The sequence below is a fragment of the Phocoena sinus genome, chromosome 8 (genome assembly GCF_008692025.1).
Source record: "Phocoena sinus isolate mPhoSin1 chromosome 8, mPhoSin1.pri, whole genome shotgun sequence".
In the NCBI taxonomy this organism is placed as follows: Eukaryota; Metazoa; Chordata; class Mammalia; order Artiodactyla; family Phocoenidae; genus Phocoena; species Phocoena sinus.
This window is the reverse complement of record NC_045770.1, coordinates 31,511,484-31,538,685: the sequence shown is the minus strand read 5'-3', so window position 1 is coordinate 31,538,685 and position 27,202 is coordinate 31,511,484. Positions and strand designations below refer to the sequence as shown.

Below are 27,202 nucleotides of genomic sequence, written 5' to 3'. Positions count from 1 at the left end.
TATCTCGCTGCAATGCAGCAAATATTTACTGTGTTCACCGCACTGCTAGAGAGGGGGGAGAAAAAACGTCCCTGACTAGGAAAACCAAGATTTTGTATTTACAATTTTTCTATCAGTTAACTAGTCATTGATATGAAATGAAACATGTCATTGATACAGGGCTCCTCTGTGGTTCACGTATGATTTATATATACACACGTATATGAATGTATACACTCCATCCTAGTCACATTCAGGAAAAAAAAAAGGGGGGAGTGAAGCCTGGCCTGAAGCACCGAACCGTTCCTAGTGATGAGCTTCTGAAATTAGGACACTTTCGTCAGTGCATTCGCCTCCAGAACAGAAAAACAAAAGTTTAAAAATAAAAGATACAGTGGTTGATATAAAATAGATATACTCCCCAAAAGACTATAAAATCAAAGCTTCAAAATTAATCCTCTGATGCTGTTCTGCTTTCCAACACTCGTCTTTTTTCCATTTTCACGGCCAGCTGTTTAAGATTGACATCACAAAGCTGCTGAGGAAAACGGTTACAACCGTTCACTTAATCGAAGCCGAAACGCCGCCGGGTTGACTCCACCCCCGGACGACGCGGTCACCCACGCCGAGGGGAGGCCCCACTAGAGGAATCCGGCTGGGGCTAGACCCCAACCGGGTGACGCGGGGGAGACGCTCACCGCCCGCGCTGGGGCGTTTCCGCAGGGCTTCCCGCGATTCACAATCTATGGCTCACGCTTCGCCACGTCCCCCTCAGGAGAATGTCAGGAACGGCGAGGGAAGGAAACGTCAAAAGTGCTCACGCGGCAAAATTAAAGGTTGGAACGCCGAGGGGGCGCCCGGCCCTGCCGCCCCCGCGGGCTAACAGACTGCGTACGGCCTAGCGCCCGCTTCGGGCCGCTCTCCGCCTGCAGACGCCCCGGCGCCCTCGGGCGGCATGACGCAATCCCGGCCGGCGTGCTGTCGTCACTGTGCGTCGGCGTGGGCCCTGCGCGGGCGGGGGGCTTTGTGAGCAGTGGAGACGAGCTGTCCGGCTTCTTATTCTGTCGGCGTAGCAGCTCTCGGGGCTGTGGAGGATCCGGACTGCCGCGCCGTTTCTGCGTTTGCTACGTCGGCCCAGCGGTGAGTGCAGCTCCTTCCGGGCCCCGGCCGCGCGAGCCGGGTAGGGGCGCGCGGGCCGCGGGGGCCCGCTTCCCTGAGGCTGCAGTTGGGTGAGGGAAGACAGGGCCGGGGGCCGAGGCCGGGGGTCGCAGTGAGCTCTCTGTTCTCTACTCTTCACTCTCGCCGAGGCTGTTTAATTCGGAAGCTCCAGATCCAAGACTTGCTGTCGAAAATAATTTTTTATCAGTTGATCTGTTTGCAAGTCTGCTCTGGCCGCCGCCCACTTCTCCGGCCCTTGGACTCTGACCAAGATGTTCGTCAAGTTTTTGCAGGGTTTTAAACTTAACCCTCGGTATTCCTTTGTTTAGTATGTTCAAACGGAGACAGTTGTGTGGCGGCAGATTCCCTATATCAGATAGTTGCAACCGCGCTCTGCCACTTTAGTGGTCTATTGTGTATTGTGAGAAATAGCTCCGGGAAATTAATAGGTAAATCCCATAGTTTCTCTTATTTTCCCTTGCAGTTTGTCTCCCGCCTTCAACCCCCAAAGCCACAGTTTGCCTAAAGAGGGCAAATCCACCGTACGGTGCTTGTAGATAAAAGTCTGTAAAGACAGGACACCAAGTTCTGGTGTAACGAAAGCATTCATGCAAGTAGTCACATTCCCAAGGCCAGTGTTTCACAAGCCATTACTGTATATTGTTTTCAAGTTGCTTTCTGTGGTTGTTGCTTTGGAATTGTGAGGGCATTGTAGAGTTGTAGGGTTTTATGGGTGGGTTCCTGATGCATTTACTCTCACTGGTCAGTTTGCCTAGTCCTGGAGAGACTTGACATTAAAAAATTAACGTTACAGTCTATTATGCCATCTAAATAGCTGCTGCACTGTTGCTGATGGGTGCAGTCTCTTTCACCACTAGTCCCCCTTTGCTTGTAGCCAACTGCCAGAGATATTATCCTTAAACTATTAAAAGTTGTCACCAGAAGAGGGGAGGAGACCAAGGCCAAAATATGTTTCTGTGTCCATCTGTCTTCGAAGTTGTGCATTAAAAAAAGTATTCTTAGTGCTACGGGGAGTATATTGCATTTATTTTGATTAAAACCTTTTCTAATTAGTTTTGTTGACAAATAGCTGGAATGAAGCTGTATTATCTAAAGTGTAAATCACTTTTAGAATTTACTGAATAAATTGAAAAGAATATAAATTGTATTCATCGTGAAAATACAGTTTTCTAAAATAGCGTTTGTTTTTTCTTTTCAGATTTACAGCCCTGAAGAGTCTACTTTTTCCCCCTCATTTTTCCCCCTGCAGTAATAAATCCTATTATGGAGACTCAGAAACTTTATAAAGGGATATAGTTTGAATTCTGTGGAGTGTAATTTTGTGTATGAATTATACTTTTAAAATATGAAGGGTTTTCAGAAAGAAGGCTAGTAGAGTTAATTACTGGTTTATTATGCATGAGCAGTAATTTTGTTGGTAATACAGTACCTTAGGCATTTGTGATAACACTAGAAAGGACAAGCTGTATCTTGATAAATTGATTTACCTTTAATTACAAAATGAATGATATTATAGATGCATGATTCTTAAATGAAAGACAAGTTATTTAATATTTTTGTAAGAAGTTTCAACTGTGGAAATTTTATGGTTAACTAGTTTATGGAGAAAATACCTTCATTTGATCAAGTATACTAAAGTGGTAGGCAAAGTTAGGAAGAAAGACAACATAATAATAATGCTGCAGGAAATGGAAACAAATACAGACAATATTTAACAAAGACAGAAGAGTTAGCAGTTTGTGAGTTTTAAGCAAAATTCATTTCATTTGACATTGTACGCAGTATAACAGGTTTAGGTTCAACAACACTTGTAGGTGTTGACATCTCCAAAAGTTGTTAGCTGAAGCTAGTTTAACCTTCTTAAGTAAATACTATGATGATAAACTTTGTGAAATTGGCCTTTAGATAATGTGACCATATGAAGACTTTAATTCTTCTTGTTTACTAGAATAAAAGAAGATTTAAAAAAAATATGTTAAAGTGCTCATAGGGAAAGAAGCCTGCATATAGTTTTTTCCTCTTGTAGCATAGTCATTAATTGGCTTGATATCCTGGCTTTGTAGCTTGTAACCGAAAGCAAATTAAAGGCATAATTTAGGTATTCTATCCTTGTTTAGAATTTTTGGAATATAAACCTCCTTGAAAAGTCAAGGAGTCTTAGCATATTTTTGGAGGTGTGTCAACTTCTTTCAGGCTATTAGGTCAGTATTACACCAAATAACGAGCAAATAACATTTGAGTTGATATAATCCCAGAGAGTATTAAATAGTATCTTTGTAATTTAGGAGAGATATTCATCCTACCTGAGCATCAACTCAGGTATAAATCCAGTAAAGAAGGTGTAGTGAATTTTCCATAAGTAGGGGCCTATCATTTGATTCTTTTTTATGGAAAAAATCTAATGTGAAGGGAAGAGAATTGTCACGTGAAGGGTTTTAGCAGTCAAAAAGTAAAATGACTCATGCACAAAACTACCTCCCAAAGACTTTTCCCAGATCCCTTGTATCAAAAAATTAAGAGTATGATGGAAGATAGCACGATCTTGTCAAATTGGACAATTGTCAACAAACAAAAAATGAAATATGACTTTTCATGTGAACTCTACCGAATGTCTACATATTCAGCCTTCCCCGCCGGTGTTCCTGTCTCAGAAAGGAGTCTTGCTCGTGCTGGTTTTTATTACACTGGTGTGAATGACAAAGTCAAATGCTTTTGTTGTGGCCTGATGCTGGATAACTGGAAACAAGGAGACAATCCTATTGAAAAGCATAAACAACTGTATCCTAGCTGTAGCTTTATTCAGAATCTAGTTTCTGTTACTAGTCTGGAATCCACCTCTAAAAATGTTTCCTCTTCAATGAGAAACGATTTTACACATTCATTATTACCTACTTTGGAACATAGTAGCTCGTTCAGTGGTTCTTATTCCAACCTTTCACCAAACCCTGTTAATTCTAGAGCAGTTGAAGACTTTTCCCCAATGAGGACTAACCCCTACAGTTATGCCATGAGTACTGAAGAAGCGAGATTTCTTACTTACCAGATGTGGCCATTAACCTTTTTGTCACCATCAGAATTGGCAAGAGCTGGCTTTTATTATATAGGACCTGGAGATAGAGTAGCCTGCTTTGCCTGTGGTGGGACTCTAAGTAACTGGGAACCAAAGGATGATGCTGTGTCAGAACACCGGAGACATTTCCCCAACTGTCCATTTTTGGAAAATTCTCTGGAAACGCTGAGGTTTAGCATTTCAAATTTGAGCATGCAGACACATGCAGCTCGACTGAGAACATTTATGTACTGGCCTTCAACTGTACCAGTTCAGCCTGAGCAGCTTGCAAGTGCTGGTTTCTATTATGTGGGTAAGAAAATGTATAGCTATACATTTTATCTAGTTCATTTTGATTTATATATTAGGGCACGTATGTATTCAGTTTTATTATTGTGTTTTCTTTAGGTCGCAATGATGATGTCAAATGCTTTTGTTGTGACGGTGGCTTAAGGTGTTGGGAATCTGGAGATGACCCATGGGTTGAACACGCCAAGTGGTTTCCAAGGTAATTGTTTTGAAAGGTATTTCTACACAAATTCTGTGCTTAAAAGGAGTAGGCATGCTTGCATGATTAAGTTTACATTTCAATATAACAAAGCTTCTTTATACCATTAGGGAATTAGCCTTTTTAAAACACCAAATTGTAACATTAATTGTTTTGGTACAAAATGTTGTATGATTTCTTCTTCTGTAAGCCATGTATTCAGGATATAATTTAACTTATTCTTGATGACTCACTTACAATTATGGCCATACGTTTCATTTATGTTTTCCATTTTGCTTTAAAGAAGACTTAAGTATTATAAAAATATGTCAAATAGAACGAAAAGGAGATGAGTAAGAAAAAGATAAGAAGGAAAAAGGAAAATAAGAAGGGACATGAAATGGATCTAGGAATAGGATAAGTAGAAAAATGCATATAATAAAAGCTGATTGTACAATCAGTATTAAGTCTGATTATAATTGTAAATTATTTTTTCTCTGTACAATTTTATCTTGTCACGATATGTCAAATATCTCCCTTTAGTCACTCTGTTTCTCCCACTATGTCCTGTTTTTTACTATAGCATAGAAAGAATTTAGAGGCAGTGCTGTTGATGGAAATAGAATTAGAAATTAATTCTGTCTTTGTTACTGAGTAGCTATGTGAACTTGGACAAGTCATGTGACACCTTTAATCCTTTCCTCATTTGTAAAATGAGGGAGTTGAAATAGATAATATGGTCTTTTAAAAAAATTGTAAAATGTACCTAACATAAAATTTGCCATTTTAACCATTTTTAAGTATACAGTTCTATGACATTAAGTACATTCACATTATTCCTCATTCATTACCACCATCTATTTCCAGACTTTTTAGAAATCTTCCCAGACTGAATCTTGTACTCATTTCATTAATTCCTCATCCCTCCATCCCTGCAGCCCCTAGCAACCACCATTCTGCTTTCTGTCTCTATGAATTCGACCATGCTAGGTACTTTATATAAAAGTGGAATCACATCATGTAGGTAATGTTTTGACTGGTGAGTGCCTTTCACAATAATGAGGAATCTCTTGAACCTCTTTAATATTCATAATGTATCAAGATAAATTGTGACTTTTTAATTCTCAAAAGTGATACATATTTTGTTTACTTTAAATTATTATTGTAGGAAAAAAGCATGTTCCATTGTCAGAATTGTATTTTCTTTTCTTTTTTTATTTTTGGCCCCACCACATGGCTTGCGGGATCTTAGTTTCCCAGCTAGGGTTGGAACCCAGGCCACAGCAGTGGAAGGGCCGAGTCCTAACCACTGGTCCACCAGAGAATTCCTGATTGTCAGAATTTTAAGTGATTTGATTGTGCTTGGCTCTATGAGAGTATGTACATATAATTTGAAATTTAATACTGTATTAAAAAGACAGAAACAGCTTTCCAATTCCAGTGTTTCAGTTGCTACATTTTGTCCTTTATAAAACAAAACCAAACAAAATCTTGGTTTACTTCTGTAATTTGTATTTTGTTTTAGATGGTTAAGTAAGGGAAAAGGCCAGTGGTGCTTTTTGTAAGCAACAAATTTCAATTGTGGATAATCTTTAATCTCAGAAAATGAAAAACTAAAATGGATAATCATTATCACTGTATTTTAACACAATTTATTCATTAATTAAATATTTATATGCCTACTGGATACTGTTTTATTTTTTCCCTCTTAAAATTTTTAGTAATAATCATTTGAAAGAAGAGGTAATAGGGTTTACATTTCTATATACAAAAGGAATTTCTGTTTTTCATCAGTATTGGTATTTATACAACAGTGTGGAATCAAATAAAAAATCAAGCCAAAGCAAAAGAAAGAAGAACCAAATTAAAGTGAAAGGCAAAAATTGTGGTACCATTGCATATGAGGTTGAAAATGAAATTAATAGGCAGACAAATGCAGATTTTGCAGCAGACCAGGAAGAATACTGGGATTCATTTCGATTGAGCATGATAATTCATGACAGTAACAGCACTGTCTGAAGGCAAGAGTCCTAGGAATAAGTAGTTGAAAGTAATGATGGGAAATCAGACATCATCATGAGGATCTTTTTTTCCCTTCTAATATCTTTTTTTTTAATTGAAATATGTGACACAATATTATATTAGTTTGAGGTGTACTACACGGTGATTTGATATTTGCATACATTATGAAATTGTTACCATGATAAGCCTAGTAACCATCTGTCCCCATACAGAGTTATTGCAATATTATGACCATATTCTTTGTGCTGTATATTACATCCCCATGGCTTATTTATTTTATAACTCAGGTTTGTACCTGTTAATCCCTTTCACCTATTTCCCTATATCCCCCTGATAACTATTTTAGATGCTGGGAATATATCAGTGAATAAGACAGACAAAAACCTCTGTCCTCATAGAATTTATTGGAGAAGGGGGAAATACGGGGCAGCCAATGTTCATTATACTTCCTGTCTTTAGTCGTTATGAATATAAGTTAGTCAGTCCCAGAATAAAAATACTTTAGAACTATATTAAGATCATGAACAATGACAAGCTGTATTCTCTGCATGATAAACTTGAGTCTTGAGCATGCTTACATGATCTCTACTAAATCTAACCATTTACCAGTTGAAGGACATTTGGGGCAATAATGAATAAAGCCACTCTAAACATTAATAAACCTTTGTGAACATATGTTTTTGTTTTGCTTAGGTAAATGTTGTACTTAGGAGTGGGATTAGTGGGTTGGATGGCAAGTTTTGTTTACTATTGTAACTTTAGAAGGAACTGCCAAATCGTTTTCTGAAGTGGCTGTACCATTTTAAATTCCCACCAGGAATGTATGATACCTCTAAGAATTCCAGATTCTTAATGACACACGGTATTGTCAGTCTTTTTGATTTTAACCATTCTAATTGATGTGTAGTGGTATTTCACTGTGATTTTAATTAGCATTTCCTTAATGATTAATGATGGTGAGCTTCTTTTTTTTTTTTTTTTTTTTTTAAATTTTTTTTTTATTTATTTATTTTTGCTGTGTTGGGTCTTTGTTGCTGTGCAAGGGCTTTCTCTAGTTGTGGCAAGCCGGGGCCACTCTCCATCGCGGTGCGCGGGCCTCTCACTATCTCGGCCTCTCTTGTTGCGGAGCACAGGCTCCAGACGCGCAGGCTCAGTATTGTGGCTCACGGGCCCAGTTGCTCCGCGGCATGTGGGATCCTCCCAGACCAGGGCTCGAACCCGTGTCCCCTGCATCGGCAGGCGGATTCTCAACCACTGCGCCACCAGGGAAGCCCGATGGTGAGCTTCTTATTTGCCATCTATATACAGTTGTCCCTCAGTATCAGTGGGGGATTGGTTCCAGAACACTCCCAGGGATTCCCCTCAAGAAACCAAAATTCATGGATGCTCAAGTCCCTCATATGACATAGTACAGTCAGCCCTCTGTATCTGTGGGTTCTTCATCCTTGGAACTGTATTTTCTTTGATGAAGTGTCTCTTTTAATTTTTTTTTTGTTTTCATTACTAAGTTCCGAGACTTTTCAATATATTCTGGATACAAGTCTTATATCAGATGTCTTTTGCAGCGTTTCAGTCTGTGGCTTGTCTTTCCTTTTCTTATTAGTGTATTCGATGAGCAGCAGTTTTTAATTTTGAAGATGTCAGTTTATCAATTTTATCTTTTACGGGTTGTGCTGTTGGTCTCTTAGCTAAAAAATCTTTACCTAAACTAAGGACAGAAAGATTTTCTCCTAGGGTTTCCCTGGTGGTGCAGTGGATAAGAATCTGCCTGCCAATGCAGGTGACACAGGTTCAATCCCTGGTCCAGGAAGATCCCACATGCATGAGCAGCTACGCCTGTGTGCCACAACTACTGAGCCTGTGCTCTAGAGCCTGTGAGCCGCAACTACTGAAGTCCCGTGCCTAGAGCCCATGCTCCGCAACAAGAGAAGCCACTGCAGTGAGAAGCTCGTGCACCGCAACGAAGAGTAGCCCCAGCTCACCGCAACTAGAGAAAGCCCGCGTGCAGCAACGAAGACCCAACACAGCCAAAAATAAATAAATAAAATAAAAATTAGAAGAAAAAGAAAAGATTTTCTCCTGTGTTTTCTTCTAGAAGTTAAATTGACAGGTTTTGTATTTAGGCATATGATTCATTTTTAGTTTGTTTTTGTGTATACTATGGACATAAATCAAGGCTTGTTTTTTGCATATTATATCAAGTTGTTTAGCACCGTTCGTTGAAAAAACAAAAGGGAAGAAACAGAAACAGAAGTTCATGTTATATGAACTTCCTGGAACACCATTGAGAAATTCTAGTAGTTTGGAAGCAAGTATTTGGGAAACCCCTTCACATGTATAGATGAAAATACTTGATTCTCTATTTTTTAGAGAGAGGGTTTGTGTTAAGTATAATGGTAGAGTGGACAATGGAGATAGATTAGAAGATATTTTGTGAAAGATCACATTTTAGGAATAGCAAATTAAAGTTTCTGCTATGTTAAGTCCCCAAAGTAAATTATCTAGAACAGTATTTTTCAAGCCTTAGCTTGTGCTCCTTTGAGATCCAGACCTTTTTATTGTTGTGATTGTATTAATGCAATCAAACAAAATATCACAATGCATCAATGCATAGTAAGAATTTGTAATATTGTATGAGAGTTTTGTTCCTGTTAGATGTGTATATGTACTAGGTTGTGATGTAAAATGTTTGTACTTTGGGGTACAATCAAATAATTTGAAAGCCACTTTTCTAGAATAATCAGATTATATTTTTGATATAAAAGAACTTAAAAATTTTTCCTCTTACGTTTTAGGTGTGAGTTCTTGATACGCATGAAAGGGCGGGAGTTTGTTGATGAGATTCAAGCTAGGTATCCTCATCTTCTTGAACAGGTAAATATGTTTTTATAATTGGCAACATTGAGTTCTCCTAGATAATAGTTACAAATATGATTAGAAGTGACAATTACATCTGTTTTCTCATTAATTATATTTACATGTTTTGTGTCCATCTTAATGGACATGTTTGTTCAGGGGCTTTTAAAAAAAGACTCTTTTTTCCTTTTTTTTGAAAAATCACTCAACCTGCCACTGTACAAATTTGTGGTGGGGTTGGAGAAGAGTCCTTAGTGTCTCCTCCATATTATCTTAATGTTGCTATGTTCAGGTTGTTTGAGATTTCTGATTTTATCTATTATTTTTTTCTCCTGTTTCATAGCTATTGTCAACTTCAGATACTCCTGGAGATGAAAATGCTGATCCACCAAGTATGTATGAAAATGTTCCAAATGTAGGATAGGACTTTTTTGTAAGAATATTAAGAATGAAAGTATGTAAACAAAGGACTTCTGAGGTCATAGAAAAAAGTGCTAGAAAGTTAATAAATATTATGTATCTACTAAGATTCATGACATTTTTAGAGGATTCTTGGAAGTATTCTAGTTTTTGTTCTTAAAGTGCTGACATTCTCACTGGAGAGACAAGACAAGTGCAAAAGAAAAACAACTTCAGGGAATACCAAATGAGAAGAGCAAATAATAAGCCCTCCAAAGAGGAAATGTTTGTATAAGCTAGCATGTTTGGAAAGACCCAGTTCACATGGTTTGAAAATTGGGCTAGATATTAGGTATTTGCCAGGTATGTAGTAGTTTAGTGCAAGGATAAGGAAATATGTCTTCTGGTTATAATCTAATTTTAGCCACATCTGGCATTTAGTGTATAGTGTTATTCAGGTCTCCTTTTTCCTTATTAACTTTCTGTCTGGATGATCTAGCCAGTCTTGAAAGTGGGATATTGAAGTCCCCTACTATTATTATATTGCTCTCTATTTCTTCCTTTAGTTATGTTAATATTTGCTTTAAATATTTAGATGCTTCAATGTTTGTTGCATATAAATTTACAATTGTTTTGTGTACTTTTAATGAGTTGACCCCTTCATCACTACATACAGTGATCTTTGTCTCTTGTCACTGATTTTGACTGAAAGTCTATTTTATTTTATGTAAGTATAACCATTCCTCATTACTTTTGATTACCATCTGCATAGAACACCTTTTATATCTTTTCATTTTCAACCTTTCTGTGTCCTTAAAACTAAAATGATTCTTTTATAGGCAGCATACTGTTGGATCTAGTGGGGTTTTTTTAATCCATTCAGCCATTCTATGTCTTTTGATTGGAGAATTTAGTCCATTTACATTTAAAATAATTATTGGTATTGTAATTATTGATATATAAGGACTTTTTTTTTTTTTTTTTTTTTTTTTTTTTTTTTTTTTTTTTTTGCGGTATGCGGGCCTCTCACTGTTGTGGCCTCTCCCATTGCGGAGCACAGGCTCCGGACGCGCAGGCCCAGCGGCCATGGCGCACGGGCCCAGCAGCTCCGCGGCACGTGGGATCCTCCCGGACCGGGACACGAACCAGCGCCCCCCGCATCGGCAGGCGGACTCCCAACCACTGCGCCACCAGGGAAGCCCAGGACTTTTTATTATGATTTTATTAATTGTTTTCTGACTTTTTTTAGTTCCTTGGTTCATTTCTTCCTCTTTTGCTCTCTTCCTTTCTGATTTATTTTCTGTAGTAGTGTGCTTTAATTTCTCTATTGTATTTTCTGTATGTACTATAGGTTTCTTTGTGTTTACCATGAAGCTTATGTAAAATATCTTAGATACAATAGTCTATTTTAAGCTGATAACAACTTACCTTCATTTACAAAAACTCTACAGTTTTTACTTCTTCTCACCCCATGTTTTACACTATTGATGTCATACTTTTTATCCTTCTGCATCCAGTAACAAGTTATTATAGTTATAGTTAATAATATTATTGTTTTGTGTTTTTTAATTTTTATGTTTTTTTTCTATAAATATTTCTTTTTTCTTTTAACTTTTATTGGAGTATAGTTGGTTTACAATGTTGTGTTAGTTTCAGGTGTACAGCATAGTGATTCAGTTATACATATACATATATTCGTTCTTTTTCAGATTCTTTTCCTATATAGGTTATTGTAGAATATTGAGTAGAGTTTCCTCTGTAAGTCCTTGTTGGTTATCTATTTTATATATAGTTATGTGTGTATGTTAATCCCAAGCTCCTAATTTATCCCTCCCCCCCACATTTCCCTTTTGGTAACCATAAGTTTGTTCTGAAATCTGTGAGTCTGTTGCGTTTTGTACATACGTTCATTAAATCAGTTTTTAAAAAATTAGATTCCGTATGAGTGATACCATATGATATTTGTCTTTCTCTGACTTCTCTTAGTATGATAATCTCTGGGTCTATCTATGTTGCTGCAAATGGCATTATTTCGCTCTTTTTTATGGCTAATATTTCATTGTATATATGTACCACATTTTCTTTATCCATTCCTCTATCAGTGGACGTTTGGGTTGCTTCCATGTCTTGGCTATTGTAAACAGTGCTGTAGTGAACATTGGGGTGCATGTTTCTTTTCAAATTATGCTTTTCTCCAGATATATGCCCAGGAGTGGGATTGCTGGATCATATGGTAGTTCTGTTTTTTAGTTTTTTAAGAAACCTCCATACTATTCTCCATAGTGGTTATACCAATGTACATTCCCACCAACAGCATAGGAGGGTTCCCTCTTCTCTACACCCTCTCCAGTGTTTATTGTTTGTAGACTTTGATAATGGCCATTCTGACTGGTGTGAGGTGATACCTCACTGTAGTTTTGATTTACATTTCTCTGATAATTAGTGATGATGAGCATCTTTTTATGTGCTTTTTGGCCATCTGTATGTTTTCTTTGGAGAAATGTCTATTTAGATCTTCTGCACATTTTTTGATTGAGTTGTGTTTTTTTTGACATAGAGCTGCATGTGCTGTTTGTATATTTTGGGCAGTAAGCTCTTGTTGGTCGCATCATTTGCAAATATTTTCTCCCATTCTGTGAGTTGTCTTTTCATTTTGTTTATGGTTTCTTTTGCTGTGCAAAATATATTGTTGTTTTTTAACTTATGCTAGAGATACAGTATAGGGTGTTATGAATTTGACTACATATTTACCTTACCAGTAAGTTTTATTTCATGTTGTTACTTAGCATCTCTTCATTTTAACTTGAAATCACTTTAGTATTTCTTCTAAGGCAGGTTTAGTGTTGATGAACTCCCTCAACTTTTGCTTGTCTGGAATGTTTTTATCTCTCCTTCATTTCTGAAGGACAGTTTTGCCAGTGTTCTTGGTTGGCATTTTTTTTTTTTCTTTGAGCACTTTGATATATTAAGTCATTCTCTCCTGGCCTTCAAGGTTTCTGCAGAGAAATGTGCTGATAGCCTTAGGGGGTTCCTTTGTATATGAGGAGTCATTTTTTTCTTGCTGCTTTCAAAATGGTTTCTCTGTCTTTTCACTTTTAATATTTTGACTATAATGTGTCTTGGAGTAATCTTTGGGCTGATCTTACTTGAGGTTCCTTGAGCTTACTGTTTGTGGATATCCATATCTCTCCCAAGATTTAGGAGCTGAAGTTTTCAGCTATTATTTCTTTAAGCTTTCTTCCCCTTTTTCTGTCTTCTGGGATTCCCATGATTTGACTGTTTATTCATTTGGTTGTGTCCTATAATTCATGTAGGCTTCCTTCACTCTTTCATTCTCTTTTCTTTTTGTTCCTATAACTGGCTAATTTCAAATGATCTCCATTTGAGTTCTCTGATTCTTTCTTCTGCATGAGCAAGTCTGTTGTTGAAGTTCTCTATTGATGTTTTTCAGTTCTGTCCTTGTATTCTTCAGCTCCAGGTTTTCTGCTTGATTCTTTTTTGTGGTTTCTGTTTCTTGATTAAACTTCTGATTTTGTTCATGCATTGTTATCTTCATTTCATTTAGTTGTTTATCTTTCTTCTCTTGAATTTTGTTGAGTTTTTTTAAGGTGACTCTATTGAGTTCATTGTCAGGCAAATCATATATCTTCATTTCTTTGGGGTCAGTTCTGGATCTTTATTGATTTCTTGTGATGGTGTCATATGTGCCTGATTTGTATGATATTTGTATGTAGCCTTGCCTTGGTGTCTGTGCATTTGAGGGAGCAAATGCTGCTTGCAGTCTTTATTGACTGGTTTTGGCAGGTAAAGACCTTCTGCTTTCAGTCTTGATGGATACTGAGCTGTTTCTGGGTTTGTAGCTGGGACCATGGTCAGGGATTCAGGTGCCTGGTACAGGCCAGTCTCCTCAAAATGGCTCTCCTTGGTCTTGGAATACACTTGGGTTTCATAATCTTATACCTAAATCCCAAAGCCTCCCACAAAAGGCATTTTTGTCCTTGGATGGATTCTAAAATGTTGTTGCATGGGGTACAAGTTGGGGGCATCTTAACCGGCAATCTTGCTATCATAGTTTCCTGCATCCTTCTTAAGGTATGTTCCTCATTTGGCTTCCTGGACACCACATTCTTTTTTTTTGTTTGTTTTTGTTTTTTTTCGGTACACGGGCCTCTCACTGTTGTGGCCTCTCCCGTTGCGGAGCACAGGTTCCGGACGCACAGGCTCACGGGCCCAGCCGCTCCGTGGCATGTGGGATCTTCCCGGACCGGGGCACGAACCCATATCTCTTGCATTGGCAGGTGGACACCAGAGAAGCCCTGGACACCACATTCTTGGTTTTCCCCTATTTCCCTGGTTGATCATGAACAATTTCCTTTGGTGGTTACTCCTTTTTCAAACCTCTAAATGATGGAGTACCTCTCAACATTCAACCCAAATGTATTTCTCCATTTCCTGAGCTGCTGACTGTTCAACTACCTGTTTAAATCTCTACTTGGTTATACTGGGTGTCTCAGAGTTAATATAACCAAAGCAAACATTTTCTCCCCGTCCTTCATCCTTCAAATTTGCTCTTTCTCTGGTCTTCCCAACTCAGTTAATGGCACTCACTTCCTAAGGTCAAAAGTTGACTTAAGTTAGACATCATCCCTGATTCCTCCTTTTACTTTGTATATTTAATCTGTTAGAAGTCCTTCCATCTCTGCCTTTATAATATGTCCCAAATCTTACCACTTCTCTCCATCTCCAGCACTATTAGCCTGATTCAAGCTGCCATGAGTGCCATAACATCATTTTATGACTTTTTGTCATAAAATCCTAACAGGGCTCCCTGATTCCATTTTACCTCATTAAAATTTATCACAGAGCTGCCAGAATCATCTTTTGAAAAAACAAATCAGGTTTTATCAGTACCCTACTTAAAACCCTCTTAGAATATTGTAGCAAACTTAGAATGAAATACAAATTCCTCAAAAGGCTCTACATCTAGGCATCACCCTCGTCTCTGACTTTGCATCACCTTTCTGTTTCTTGAATATATCAAGCTTTTCTCTTGACTTGAGGCTTTTATACTTGCTGTTCTCTTTGCCTGAAAGACTTCTTTCAGATATTCCCATAGCTCACTCCTTATCTTTCAGGTGTTTGTTCTGGCGTGTTCTCTCTTCAGACAGGGTTTCCACATACGTTTGAGCAAGGGAGCACATGCACATTGTATATTTATTTTTGTTATAAAACAGTTTTCCAGCAGATGGCGGTAAAGTGTCTTGAAGAATTATGTCATTTTGTAATTTTCACAGAAGTGCCATATTGGCTAACATTGGCCCTGTTCTCAGAAAATGCTTCTCTGATCACACTCATCTATCCACCTTTCTAGGTCTTGTCCATCCTTTAAGTTCAAACTCTACTGCCGTCTTTTCCATGAAGTTTTTGTTGATTTACCCCACTTTTCTAGCTGAATTAAGATAATTTTTCACTTCTAAATTTGTGTAGCATCTCAGTTTCCAAAATTGACTGTACATCAGAATCATTTGAGGAATATTTAGAATATTCCTATGCCCCATCCCTAAGAGTCTCTAATTAAGTAGGTCTAGGATGTGGGAAGTGGTATTTTTTAAAAGTACAGCCTATTACTACACTCTCATTTGATGCTTATCAGGTTCAAACGTTTGTTGGAGTTATAGGTAGTTGGTGTATATAGCTCATCTCCCTTACCAGGACATAATCCGTACTAGGGTAAAGACTGTATCATAGTCATTATTCTCTGTATTTTTATATTTATGGAATTTATACAAATACATGTCTTTTAAACTAGTTGTTCATTTTGGACCTGGGGAAAGTTCTTCAGAGGATGCAGTCATGATGAATACACCTGTGGTTAAAGCTGCCTTGGAAATGGGCTTTAGTAGAAGCCTGGTAAAGCAGACAATTCAGAGTAAAATCCTAACAACTGGAGAGAATTACAGAACAGTTAATGATATTGTGTCAGCACTTCTTAATGCTGAAGATGAAAAAAGAGAAGAAGAGAAGGAGAGACAAATTGAAGAAACAGCATCAGGTATTTGGGAATGTTAGTCACCTGCGTTACTTCCATTGAGGGCTCATAGGACTGTCTCACATGTTGCAGGACAGTGAGCATTCCCCTCTGTCCACTAACTGCTGGTGACAGCCACCAGTCATTTCTAGCCTCACATCCCCTTCTCCACTGTGGGCAATGTATCACCCTAGTCGAGAAGCACTGACTACAGTTGTTTTTGTTTTTTTGAATGCTTATTTTCCAAGAAGATTGCTGATTTATGCTCATCAGAGGATTTTAGCATAATTCCTTTCTTGAGCTATATTGCATTTCTTCCTCATACATTAACAAATTTAAACTATTTTGAAAAAGCAAGATTTTATAGTTGGGTGCCTGTCTTGTTTCTACTTTTTTTTTTTTTAAGTTCCTTCAAATCATATTCTTAACATGGTGTTTGACTGTCTAATCCTTGCTTAGTGATCCTTATGCAAAAAATAGAACCCATGATGAAATCCTAGGCTTTGATGAGAAGCACCTGCCCAGTCCAAAGATAGTAGGGAACTGATTTTGGTATTCATCCAGATTATGTTAAGCCTCAGACTCCCAAAACAAGTCTTTTGAGTAATCATTCCTTTAATAAATGTTAATTGAGGATGAGCACCTGTGCCAAATACTGTGCTTGCTATTCATGGTGCTTGCTTTCAAGGAGCTTATAGACTAGCTGTGGAAACTAGTATGCAGAAGATAGGGTTAAAGGGCCAGCAGAGGTGAAGGTTGCATATATAGTGTAAATTGGGGCATTTGGATTGGAAGACACTTTCTCAGTTTAAGCTCTTAAGTAATGTTAGGAATAGTTTGAGAACCTCATTGTTTGGCCATGTTACACAGTGTTTGAAGTCTGATTTCTAGTTGAGACAGGTTTGTGTTTAAACCCTGGCTCTGTCAGTTACCAGGTTGGCAGTTAACTTAACCAGACCTCAGTTTTTCTCATCTGTAAAATGGGGATGATAACAGTACCAATTGCATGGAGCAGCTATAGGAATCAAATGAGATGTTACAAATAAAACAGTTTAGCACAGTGCCTAGAACATCAAAAAAAAATTCTAAGTAGATTTATTTGGGAAATGGGAAGGGCTTCGTGAAAGAAAGGGCCTGAGGAAAGTGAAAAGATTTTAAGATTGTTAACCAGTAATAAAACACAGGTTAAATGAAATCACTCTAATAAAACTGGTCACCATAGTTTTGTGACTTTCTTATTCTTTGTAAGGTTCAACGAATAGTCTTAACTTATGGATTTTTTGTTGTTTGTTTTGTTTTGTTTGTGGCCAAGTGGCATGTGGGATCTTAGTTTCCTGACCAGGGATCGAACCACGTCCCCTGCAGTGGAAGTGCAGAATCTTAACTACTGGACTGCCAGCGAAGTCCCTTGAATTACGGATTTGAAATTGTTTCTTAATAAGCAAACAAGTCAGAAAAGGAATAGGGAGGAAGAATTTAGGATGCTAATAAGAGAAGATCATTGAGACACCTGGCTACATCTAGACTAGAATGGGAAGTAAGCAAAGCCAGGAGACAACTCTTGTGTTAGTAGTTGGGAATGACATGGAGATTGAAGAACAAATGTTAGTAGTGAGGTGAATTAGTAAGGTAGAAGGATATAAGTTGTGGTCAGAGAAGGGAATTCAATAATTTTGAGATGAATAGAGCGTTTGACTTCTAGAAAGAAGTAAAAGGTGAAGGAAATGGTCTTTTTTTTTTTCCCGGAACTTTACAATAGACTTCTTTTTTATTTCTCATTAAACTTGTAAATATAGAAATGTATTTTTTTTTTTTAAGGTTGAAAACAGGCAATTAAATATTATGGTGATTGCGGGCAACAGAAGAGGAACTTTTTGAAAAATACTGTAGGAATTTATGCCCATATTCCATAAATGTAGGAAATTTAACAATGGATTTTGTGCTTTTTAAAAAAGATTAGGCTTGATTCATACGCAGTCTTTTTTAATTGCTATAAACCTAGACCTTTATTATTTTTTATTTTATTTTATTTTTTTTGTGGTACGCGGGCCTCTCCCTGCTGTGGCCTCTCCCGCTGCAGAGCACAGGCTCTGGACGCGCAGGCTCAGCGGCCATGGCTCACGGGCCTAGCCGCTCCACGACATGTGGGATCTTCCTGGAACGGGGCACGAACCCGTGTCCCCTGCATCGGCAGGTGGACTCTCAACCACTGCGCCACCAGGGAAGCCCAAACCTAGACCTTTTATAAGACAATATTGGTAGCTAATTATGTGCCGGATATTGTGATAAATACTTCACATGTATCTCATTTAATCCTTACAACTCTTTGAGAAAGGTACTATTATTATCTGCATTTTACAGATGAGGAAACTGAGGTGTATGGAGGTTAGGGCACATAACTAGTAAGTGGCTAAGCCAGTGTGGGGCTCTAGGTCTGTCCTAACTCTACAGCTCAAACTCTTCAACACTGCTTACTGCTTCTTAAACATGGAGTTGAAGACACTAATCTAGGAGACCTGATTCTATAACTGATTCTTTCTGTGACCTTGGATAGGTCGCAGTTAATGATATTGTGAGTCTGTCTCTCCCTTTCTGAAAATGAGAAGCAGTCATACCTGCCTTGTTTAATTAATAGGATCTTTTTATCAAAGGAGACAATTCATATGAAAATGCTCACAAAAGTAAAGTGATATAATGCAAAGAGAAGTCAGTAGTAATTCCATGGGGGCAAAGTACAGAGGTTGCAAATTTATACTGCCCTCTAAAATTCTCTGCTTACTCTCAGCAGGATAAAGCAGGGTTCTAAGACAGGTGAATATATAGACTTTAATAAGTTAAAAAAACAGAGACCATGTGTGTACTTATATATAATATGCCTTAGCTAAATCTTCTGAAAGTTTTCCAAGTGACAGACATTAAACTGCAGAGGAGTAATTTTGTCCTTCTTTTTTCAGCTCCTATTTATTTAGTGTCTGAATTGTTCATAGGGTTGGTTGTTAGTATATGAGTGTAGTTGGAGCAGTTTGTAATCTAATGGATTTTTCTTTCTTTTTTTTAACATGAAGATGATTTGTCCTTGATTCGGAGGAATAGAATGGCTCTCTTTCAACAGTTGACATGTGTGCTTCCTATCCTGGATAATCTTTTAAAGGCCAATGTAATTAATAAACAGGAACATGATATTATTAAACAAAAAACACAGATACCTTTGCAAGCAAGAGAACTGATTGATACCATTTTAGTTAAAGGAAATGGTGCTGCCAACATCTTCAAGAACTGTCTTCAAGAAATTGACTCTACATTATATAAGAACTTATTTGGTGAGTTTGTGGTAAAGTTATTTTAGAAATTCTTGGGATTATGTTCATCTTGTGTTTGACAAACAAAACGAATCCAATTAGCAAACTATACATTTAACGTGTTCTGAAAAGTGAAGTCTTTTATTACCCAGTAGCATGGCTAAATAATTTCTGATGATAAATTAGCTAGAATCTGTGTTGTTCAGGATATAGTAGGTGAAAAATAATAGGTAGTAGTATGAAGCAGTCTTGTATTTGGTAAGAGTGATGCCTTAAAAAAAATTTTTTTTAATTGAGTATAGTTGATTTACATATTATATAAGTTCCAGGTGTACAGCAAAGTGATTCAAATTTTTGTAGATTATACTGTTTATAGTCATTATAAAATATTGGCTATATTCCCTGTGCTGTACCATAAATCCTTGTAGCTTGTTTATTTTATACATAGTAGTTTGAACCCCTTAGTCCCCCTATCCTTATCTTCCCCTCAACTTCCCTCTCCCCACTGGTAACCACTAGTTTGTTCTTTATTATCTTTGTCTTTATCTTATTTGTTATATTCACTAGTTTTATTTTTTAGATTCCACATACAGTGATAAAATAGAGTATATGTCTTTCTCTGTCTTATTTCACTAAGCACAATACACTCCAGGTCCATCCATGTTGTTGCACATGACAAAATTTCATTTTTTATGAAAAAAATTTTTTAATGAGTTATTAGAGTGATATTTTTGTTATGTTTTTCTTTCTTCAGTGGAAAAGAATATGAAGTATATTCCAACAGAAGATGTTTCAGGTAAAACAAAATTAAGACTTAGGACCAACATGAAATATTACCCTTTCATTTTTTTAAATGGAAGTTTCTGTTGTTACTAGGTCTGTCACTGGAAGAACAATTGAGAAGGTTGCAAGAAGAAAGAACTTGTAAAGTGTTGTATGGACAAAGAAGTTTCTATTGTATTCATTCCTTGTGGTCATCTGGTAGTATGCCAGGAATGTGCCCCTTCTCTAAGAAAATGCCCTATTTGCAGGGGTATAATTAAGGGTACTGTTCGTACATTTCTCTCATAAAAGAAAAAATAAGCTGTATGTTGCCTACATATAAAAGTCTTAAAATACTGTTTGAACATTTGAAGCTATCTGAAGAAAAAAAGGAATTATTGGTTCTTTAATTAGTAACATTTTTGTTCTACTCTGCTTCTTTGGTACTAGTAATCTTGTTTCCAAAAGAATACCATATATATATTTAATCTTAATCTCTGTTTATATGAAAGGTAAGATTTATGTTGAGCTATATTACTGTACATGTATGAACACAGAGGAGTTAAAGGAGCAGTCTTAATGCTATTATGTATCATTTTAGGAGTGACTAGGTTTGGTATTCTTTCTGAAAGCTTTGAGTACTACTTTAGAGTGTAGTTGAAAGAAATGGAAACCAGGAGCTCCTGGAGTTTATCACAGTTTATATTGCCAAATTCTCATTGGTGTTTCTTCAGTTGTGTTGTAAAATAAGGATTTTCTCTTACAGGTAAAAAAAGCTTTTCCCCTAATTTGTGAGAAACATCTTAATAAAGGTCTTTAAAAAGACTACATGATCGATTTTTTTCCTCTGATTTAAAAAGTAATTTCCGTAAGCCTTCACAGGGTTATATAAGGATGAGATAATGTACATAAGCATAGTATCTGTCACATTGTAAGCACTTCAGATGCTAGTTATTAAGTTAAAAAATTGAATTCATGAAACATTACCATGAAGTGTTTTTTTTAATAGTAATGGGATTTATGAGAATTTCCTTTAGATGGTAATATCTGTCTAGTTGCTTTGTATATTATAGATATTATTTGAATTTAAAATCCATATCAAAAATTATTAACATAGAATTATGTAAATCTTCATTGGAATTTAAAAAAATAGTTTAATCATTTTGTTGTTGAGTAAGTGTTGGTGGGATGAGGAGGTGGAATACAAGCAATGGTAAGTATCTTTTTTTGGGTCCAGTCATATTTGACCTTTCCCAGGTCTGGGTCTATGGCAGATTTCTGAGGCCAGGTGGAAAGGAGGTCTAATATTAAAAACTCTTCTTATCCTAAAACTCCTTTAGATCCCTTTAAATAGAGAATATAGTAGGAAGAAAGAAAATGTATCTTTTTTTTTTTTTTTTTTTTTGCCACAGAGCATAGGTGCTCTTTAATGACGGTTAAATAAAAATAGGCAGGAGTTCTATAGAAAACAGTATCCACAAGGCCCTGGCATGCATCGCAAGGGCCATGGGGGTGGGTCCTGTGCCACCCTGGCCGCAGCATGGCCCCTTTCTTCTGTGACTTGTGGGATGCTCACCACTTTTGGCCTGGGCCTGGGTCCCCAGAAAGCCTGAGTCCTCTGCTGGACAGAGAGCTGCCCTGCAGGCTCCACGAAATTTCCATGGGCCCAGGCCTGGCCCTATAAGAAGTCTGAGGCTCTGTGTCTGTCAAGGAGCTGCAGCAAGTTTTCCATGATGCAGGAGAGGTCCTGGCTGATGGGGGTGTGTGTGGCAAAGCCAGGAGCAGGTGTGCTTGTGAGAGTCTGTGGCCCACCAGCCGGGCTCTTGCTTTGTTTCCATCCTGATGTGTTGATGCATTTATTTAAGTCCAAATGCCTATGTCTTGGTGCAAGACCTTATGTCAGTGAGAGAAAGTTTCTCCCTGCCATCATAGAGGGAATCAAATCATTTTTGACCCTGGTCTTTAATAAAACCTATATTGAGTATTCACTGTGTACCAGGCACAGGGCTACTAGATTCTTTTAATAATTAAGATGTGTTGTCAGCTGAATTGTGTCCCCCAAATTTGTATATTAGAGTCCTAATCCTGAGTATCCCAAAATGTGACTGTATTTCACGATTGGGCATTTAAAGAGATAATTAAGGTAAAATGAGACCATGTGAGCCCTAATCCAGTACTGTATGACTGGTATCCTTATAAGAAGAGATTAGGGCACAGACACACCCAGGCAGTGGACCATGTGAAGATACCTGAGGAAGACGGTCATCAGCAAGCCAAGGTAAGGACTTCCCTGGTGGCACAGTGGTTAAGAATCCGCCTGCTAATGCAGGGGATATGGGTTCGATCCTTGGTCTGGGAGCATCCCACATGCTGCAGAGCAACTAAGCCTGTGCACCACAACTACTGAGCCTGCGCTCTAGAGCCAGCGAGCCCTGACTACTGAGCCTGCGTGCCACGACTACTGAAGCCCGCGCACCTAGAGCCATCTGTGCTCTGCAACGAGAAGCCACCACAACGAGAGCCCATGCACTGCATTGAAGAGGGGCCCCCGTTTGCGGCAACTAGAGAAAGCCTGCACGCAGCAACGAAGACCCAACATAGCCAAAAATAAAAATAATTTTAAAAAATCTTGGGGGAAAAAAAAAAGCCAAGGTAAAAAAGCTTCAAAAGAAACCACATCTTCCAACATCTTGATTTCAGACTTCCAGCCACCAGAACTCTGAAAAAATAAATTTCTGTCGTTTAAGCCACCCAGACTTAGTACTTTGTATGGCAGCCCTAGCAAACTAATACAAGGTGCTAAATAATTCAAAGCACGTTAGCTGTAATCCTTTTGTTTGGCTGTACCCTGCAGGCCTGCAAGCCCTTTACTTGCCCCACCTGTAGACAAAGACCGAAGAAAAAGCCCAGTCAGTGACAGAGACATCAGCGGTTTAATGCAGGGGTCCCCAACCCCCAGGCCACAGACTGGTACTGCTCTGTGGTCCATTAGGAACTGGGCCACACAGCAGGAGGTGAGCGGTGGGATCTGTATTTACAGCCACTCCCCATCGCTTGCATTACCGCCTGAGCTCCACCTCCTGTCAGATCAGTGGCAGCACTAGATTCTCATAGGAGCATGAACCCTACTGTGAACTGAGCATGTAAGGGATCTAGGTTGTGTGCTCCACATGATAATCTAATGCCTGATGATCTGAGGTGGTGATGCTAGTGCTGGGGAGTGGCTGCAGGTACAGATCATCATTAGCAGAGAGGTTTGCACACAGACCATAATAAATCAGTTGCTTGCAGACTCATATCAAAACTCTATCAGTGAGTGGCAAGTGAAAACAAGCTCAGGGATCCCACTGATTCTGCGTTATGGTGAGTTGTATAATTATTTCATTATATATTACAATGTAGTAGTAATAGAAATAAAGTACACAATAAATGTGCTTGAATCATCCCAAAACCGTCCCTCCCCCCACCCCCAGTCCATGGAAAAATTGTCTTCCATGAAACTGGTCCCTGGTGCCAAAAAGGTTGGGGACCACTGGTTTAATGGATAGGGGGATTTTCCATGTCTGAAGTAAGGTCCCCCTGGAGTGACATTTCACTGTCTGGTAGAAGGGGGCGGGACATGGCATCAGGTACCAGTTATAAGGCGAATTGATGTCAGGTTGGCTCTTCAGTTACCAGGGAAACCAGCAGAGGTGCCATGCCCCTCACTGCCCCATTGATAAGCTGTCTTAGTGGAGATGTTCTGATCTAAAGTCAGAACAATCATTAGTTGGGACATAGTGCAAGTAGGTAAGGTCAGTAAGGTGAGTAGGGTGTAGGTGAAGCAGGCACTGGTTGAGCAGGGGATGTACAGAGAGCAAGAGAACAGCCATCTTGAGGGCCGGACCATGCACCTTTAAACAACTGCAAAATAAAGTTTGAACATGGGTCTACTTTGACTCCTTAGCTTGTGCTTTTTAGGCAAATTGTCCAACTAAGCTATATTAATATTTTTGAAAATTTCATGTGCTACCATCCAGCATAAAAATTAACTTTCTCTTTGAGTTTGAGAGTTTATCTTGTTTGGCTTTATTCAGCTAGTCAGTTTTAATAATGTATAAAAACATTTTCGCATTCAGTAAAAATACTGCATAAAGTATAAGTAAATGGTAATGTAATTAATATGTTATCCACTAGCCAAATCCTCTTATGCACCTAGATCAAAGAGTAGGATTTAATCTCTTGCTGGGTAAGTCCCTTTTTGCCCTTCTAATGATAATAATCAGTGTCATAATGGGATTCATTATGTTGAACAAATAGGTGAAATGTCAGATCTTTGTTAGGTTTATTTATTGCCTTATTTAATCCTTAATACCTTAAGAGACTCGTTATCCCTTTTTTTGTAAATGTGGAAATTTAGGCTCAGTGAAATGATGCAGGTTGCCAGAGATACGTGTCTCAGCATGTTCCTCCTTGGGTTTATCTGTCTGGGACTCTGTGCTTCCTGGACTTGGGTGACTATTTTCTTTCACGTTAGGGAAATTTTCGACTACAGTCTCTTCAGATATTTTTCTCAGGCCCTTTCTCTTTCTTTTCTTCTTCTGGGAACTCTATAATGTGAATGTTGGTGTGTTTAATGCTGTCCCAGAGGTCTCTGAGACTGTCCTCATTTCTTTTCCTCCTTTTTTCTTTATTCTATTCTGTGGCAGTGATTTCCACCATCCTGTTTTCCAGCTCACTTATTCATTCTTGTGCCTCAGTTATTCTATTGATTCCTTCTAGTATATTTTTGTTTCAGTTATTGTGTTGTTCATCTCTGTTCTTTAAATCTTCTATCTCTTTGTTAAACATTTCTTGTATCTTCTTGGTCCATGCCTCCATTTTTTCCCCAAGATTTTGAATCATCTTTACTATCATTACTCTGAATTCTTTTTCAGGTAGATTGCCTGTCTCCTCTTCATTTAGTTGTTCTTGTAAGTTTTTATCTTGCTCCTTCTCTGTTGTCTCATTTTGTCTAACTTACTGTGTTTGTGGTCTCCTTTCTGCAGGCTGCAAGATTGTAGTTCCTCTTGCTTCTGATGTCTGCCCCCTAGTAGGTGAGGTTGGTCCTGCTGCCTGAGCAGGCTTCCCGGTGGGAGGCACTGGTGCCTGCCCTCTGGTGGGTGGAGCTGGGTCTTGTCCCTCTGGTGGGCAGGACCGTATCAAGGACTGTGTTTTGGCGTGGCTGTGAGCTTAGTACAACTTTAGGCAGCCTGTCTGCTGATGGATGGGGGTGTGTTTCTGTATTGCTGGTTGTTTGGCTTGAGGTGTTCCAGCACTGGAGCCTGTAGGCTGTTGGGTGGGGCTGGGTCTTGGTGCTGAAATGGGGACCTCTGGGAGAGCTCATGCCAATTAATATTCCCTGGGGCCTCTGTTACCAGTGTTCTTACCCCCACAGTGAGCTACAACCAACCCCCATCTCCCTAGGAGACCTTCCAAGACCTGTTGGTAGGTCTAGCCTAGGTTCCTATGGAGGGACTGCTTTGTGCTGGGTCCCAGTGCATGTGAGACCTTGTGTGTGCCCTCCAAGAGTGGAGTCTCTGTTTCTCGCAGCCCTGTGGGGTTCCTGCACTCAAGCCCCACTGGCCTTCAAGGCTAAATGCTCTGGGGGTTCTTCCTCCCAATGCCAGACCCTCAGACTGTTTTGGAGGGCTATTTTTATGTGGAAATGCCCCTGTGTAGCCTGTGTGGGTTTTTTTTTTTTTTTATTTTACTTTACTTTTTACTTCACTTCACTTCACTTTTTTACCCTCCTTCCTCAGTGTATGCTGGCCATTACCCCTTTGATAGGGGGTGTAAGTGATGTTGTGGTGACCAGAGCCTGCACTGGACGTTGAGTGGGGCCTTCCCTTTGCTCTTGGTTGTCACTGCCCTGTCTGGAGTGGGGCCTGCTCCCTAGTTGTTGGCATAGAGGCCCCCAGATCTGTTTCTTAGCCGAGCTGTGCAGGCAGCTCAGACTCTGGACTGGCCCAACCCCTGCATGTACATGCCCACAAAGCCCACAGCTGCTAAAGCCACACCCATCTCAGCTACGGGAGCACTTGTCTGGGTGTTCCGCAGGCACTGGATTTATGAAGCCGTCAGCAGAGGTGTAACTCCTCAGTTTGCTCATCTGCGAGGAGAGATTTCAGCTCTTCTTCCTTAGTCACACAGTCCCTGGGGCTCAACTGTGGTTTCAGCCCCACCTCTGCGTCTGCTCCCAAGGCTGCCAGAGCATGCAAGTCCATCAGGTGGGAGGGTGCTGGGGCAGCAATCGGGGGAAACAGGCAGCCCAGGTGAGGAGGGGGTAGAGGAGGTGATGACCAGGGTTGTGTGAGCCTACTCCAGCGGGAGCCCTCCCTAGTGTCTGTGGAGGCAGGGGCTGGTGCACGGGGAGAAAGGCTGAAATGGCGGCCTCACCCTTTGCACGTCACTCGACAATGGCACTTTGCTTCTGTGGTGCTCTGGGCTTCCTTCCATGAGCATTCCTGGTTGCGGAGCTCCTCACTCCCATTGTTACTGGGCCCAAGCTCGTTCTGCTCGCCACATGGCAGGCCAATAAATCAGGAGACAAGTTGTTGGAACAAGGAATAATGATTTTGATTGGAAAGCTAGCAGACTGAGAAGATGGCAGACTAGCATCTTCAAAAAACCATCTTACCTCAGGCTGAATTAGGGCTCCTTTTATACAGAAGAGGGGGAGGGGGAGGGCCCACTGCGGCATTGACCAATGGCTGAGCAGGACCACTAGCTGTTGCTCGTTGACAGTTGCTTGCTTGCGGGAGGGGCCCACTGTGGTGCCTCTACCACACAGTGGGACCACTACCAGTGGCTCATTGATGGTCGCTCACTTCGGGGAGAGGCCCACTGTGGCACCAACCAATGGCTGAGCAGGGCTGCTACAGCTCATGCCTGCCCCACCAGTATTACTATTACCCACTGTCAATGTCCATTCCACAATCTTGTGGGAAAGGAGGCAATGAACTTTCTGGCCAGTTCCTGCTGAACAGGGGCAATGAGGGAGTGATTGTGAAATGGAATTGATCAGCTTTGGGTCGGGAATACTCCTTAAAATTTTTAGTAACCGATACAATTCTCTTTATCTACAACTATTTGAATCTGATGAAATTACTTCTACAATGAAA

At 39.3% G+C, this 27,202-nt stretch overlaps 1 protein-coding gene across 1 annotated transcript; it reads left to right on the top strand.

The window, feature by feature from the left end:
* The first annotated feature begins 599 nt into the window (after positions 1-599).
* BIRC2 (baculoviral IAP repeat containing 2) lies at positions 600-20,888 on the top strand. The gene is given in 10 exon segments (XM_032640724.1): positions 600-1,119; positions 2,357-4,520; positions 4,616-4,715; positions 9,512-9,590; positions 9,916-9,964; positions 15,781-16,023; positions 19,065-19,319; positions 20,053-20,094; positions 20,175-20,230; positions 20,232-20,888. Coding segments are annotated over 9 exon segments (1,863 nt in total). The 5' UTR covers positions 600-1,119; positions 2,357-3,619; the 3' UTR covers positions 20,370-20,888.
* Positions 20,889-27,202: the final 6,314 nt, after the last annotated feature.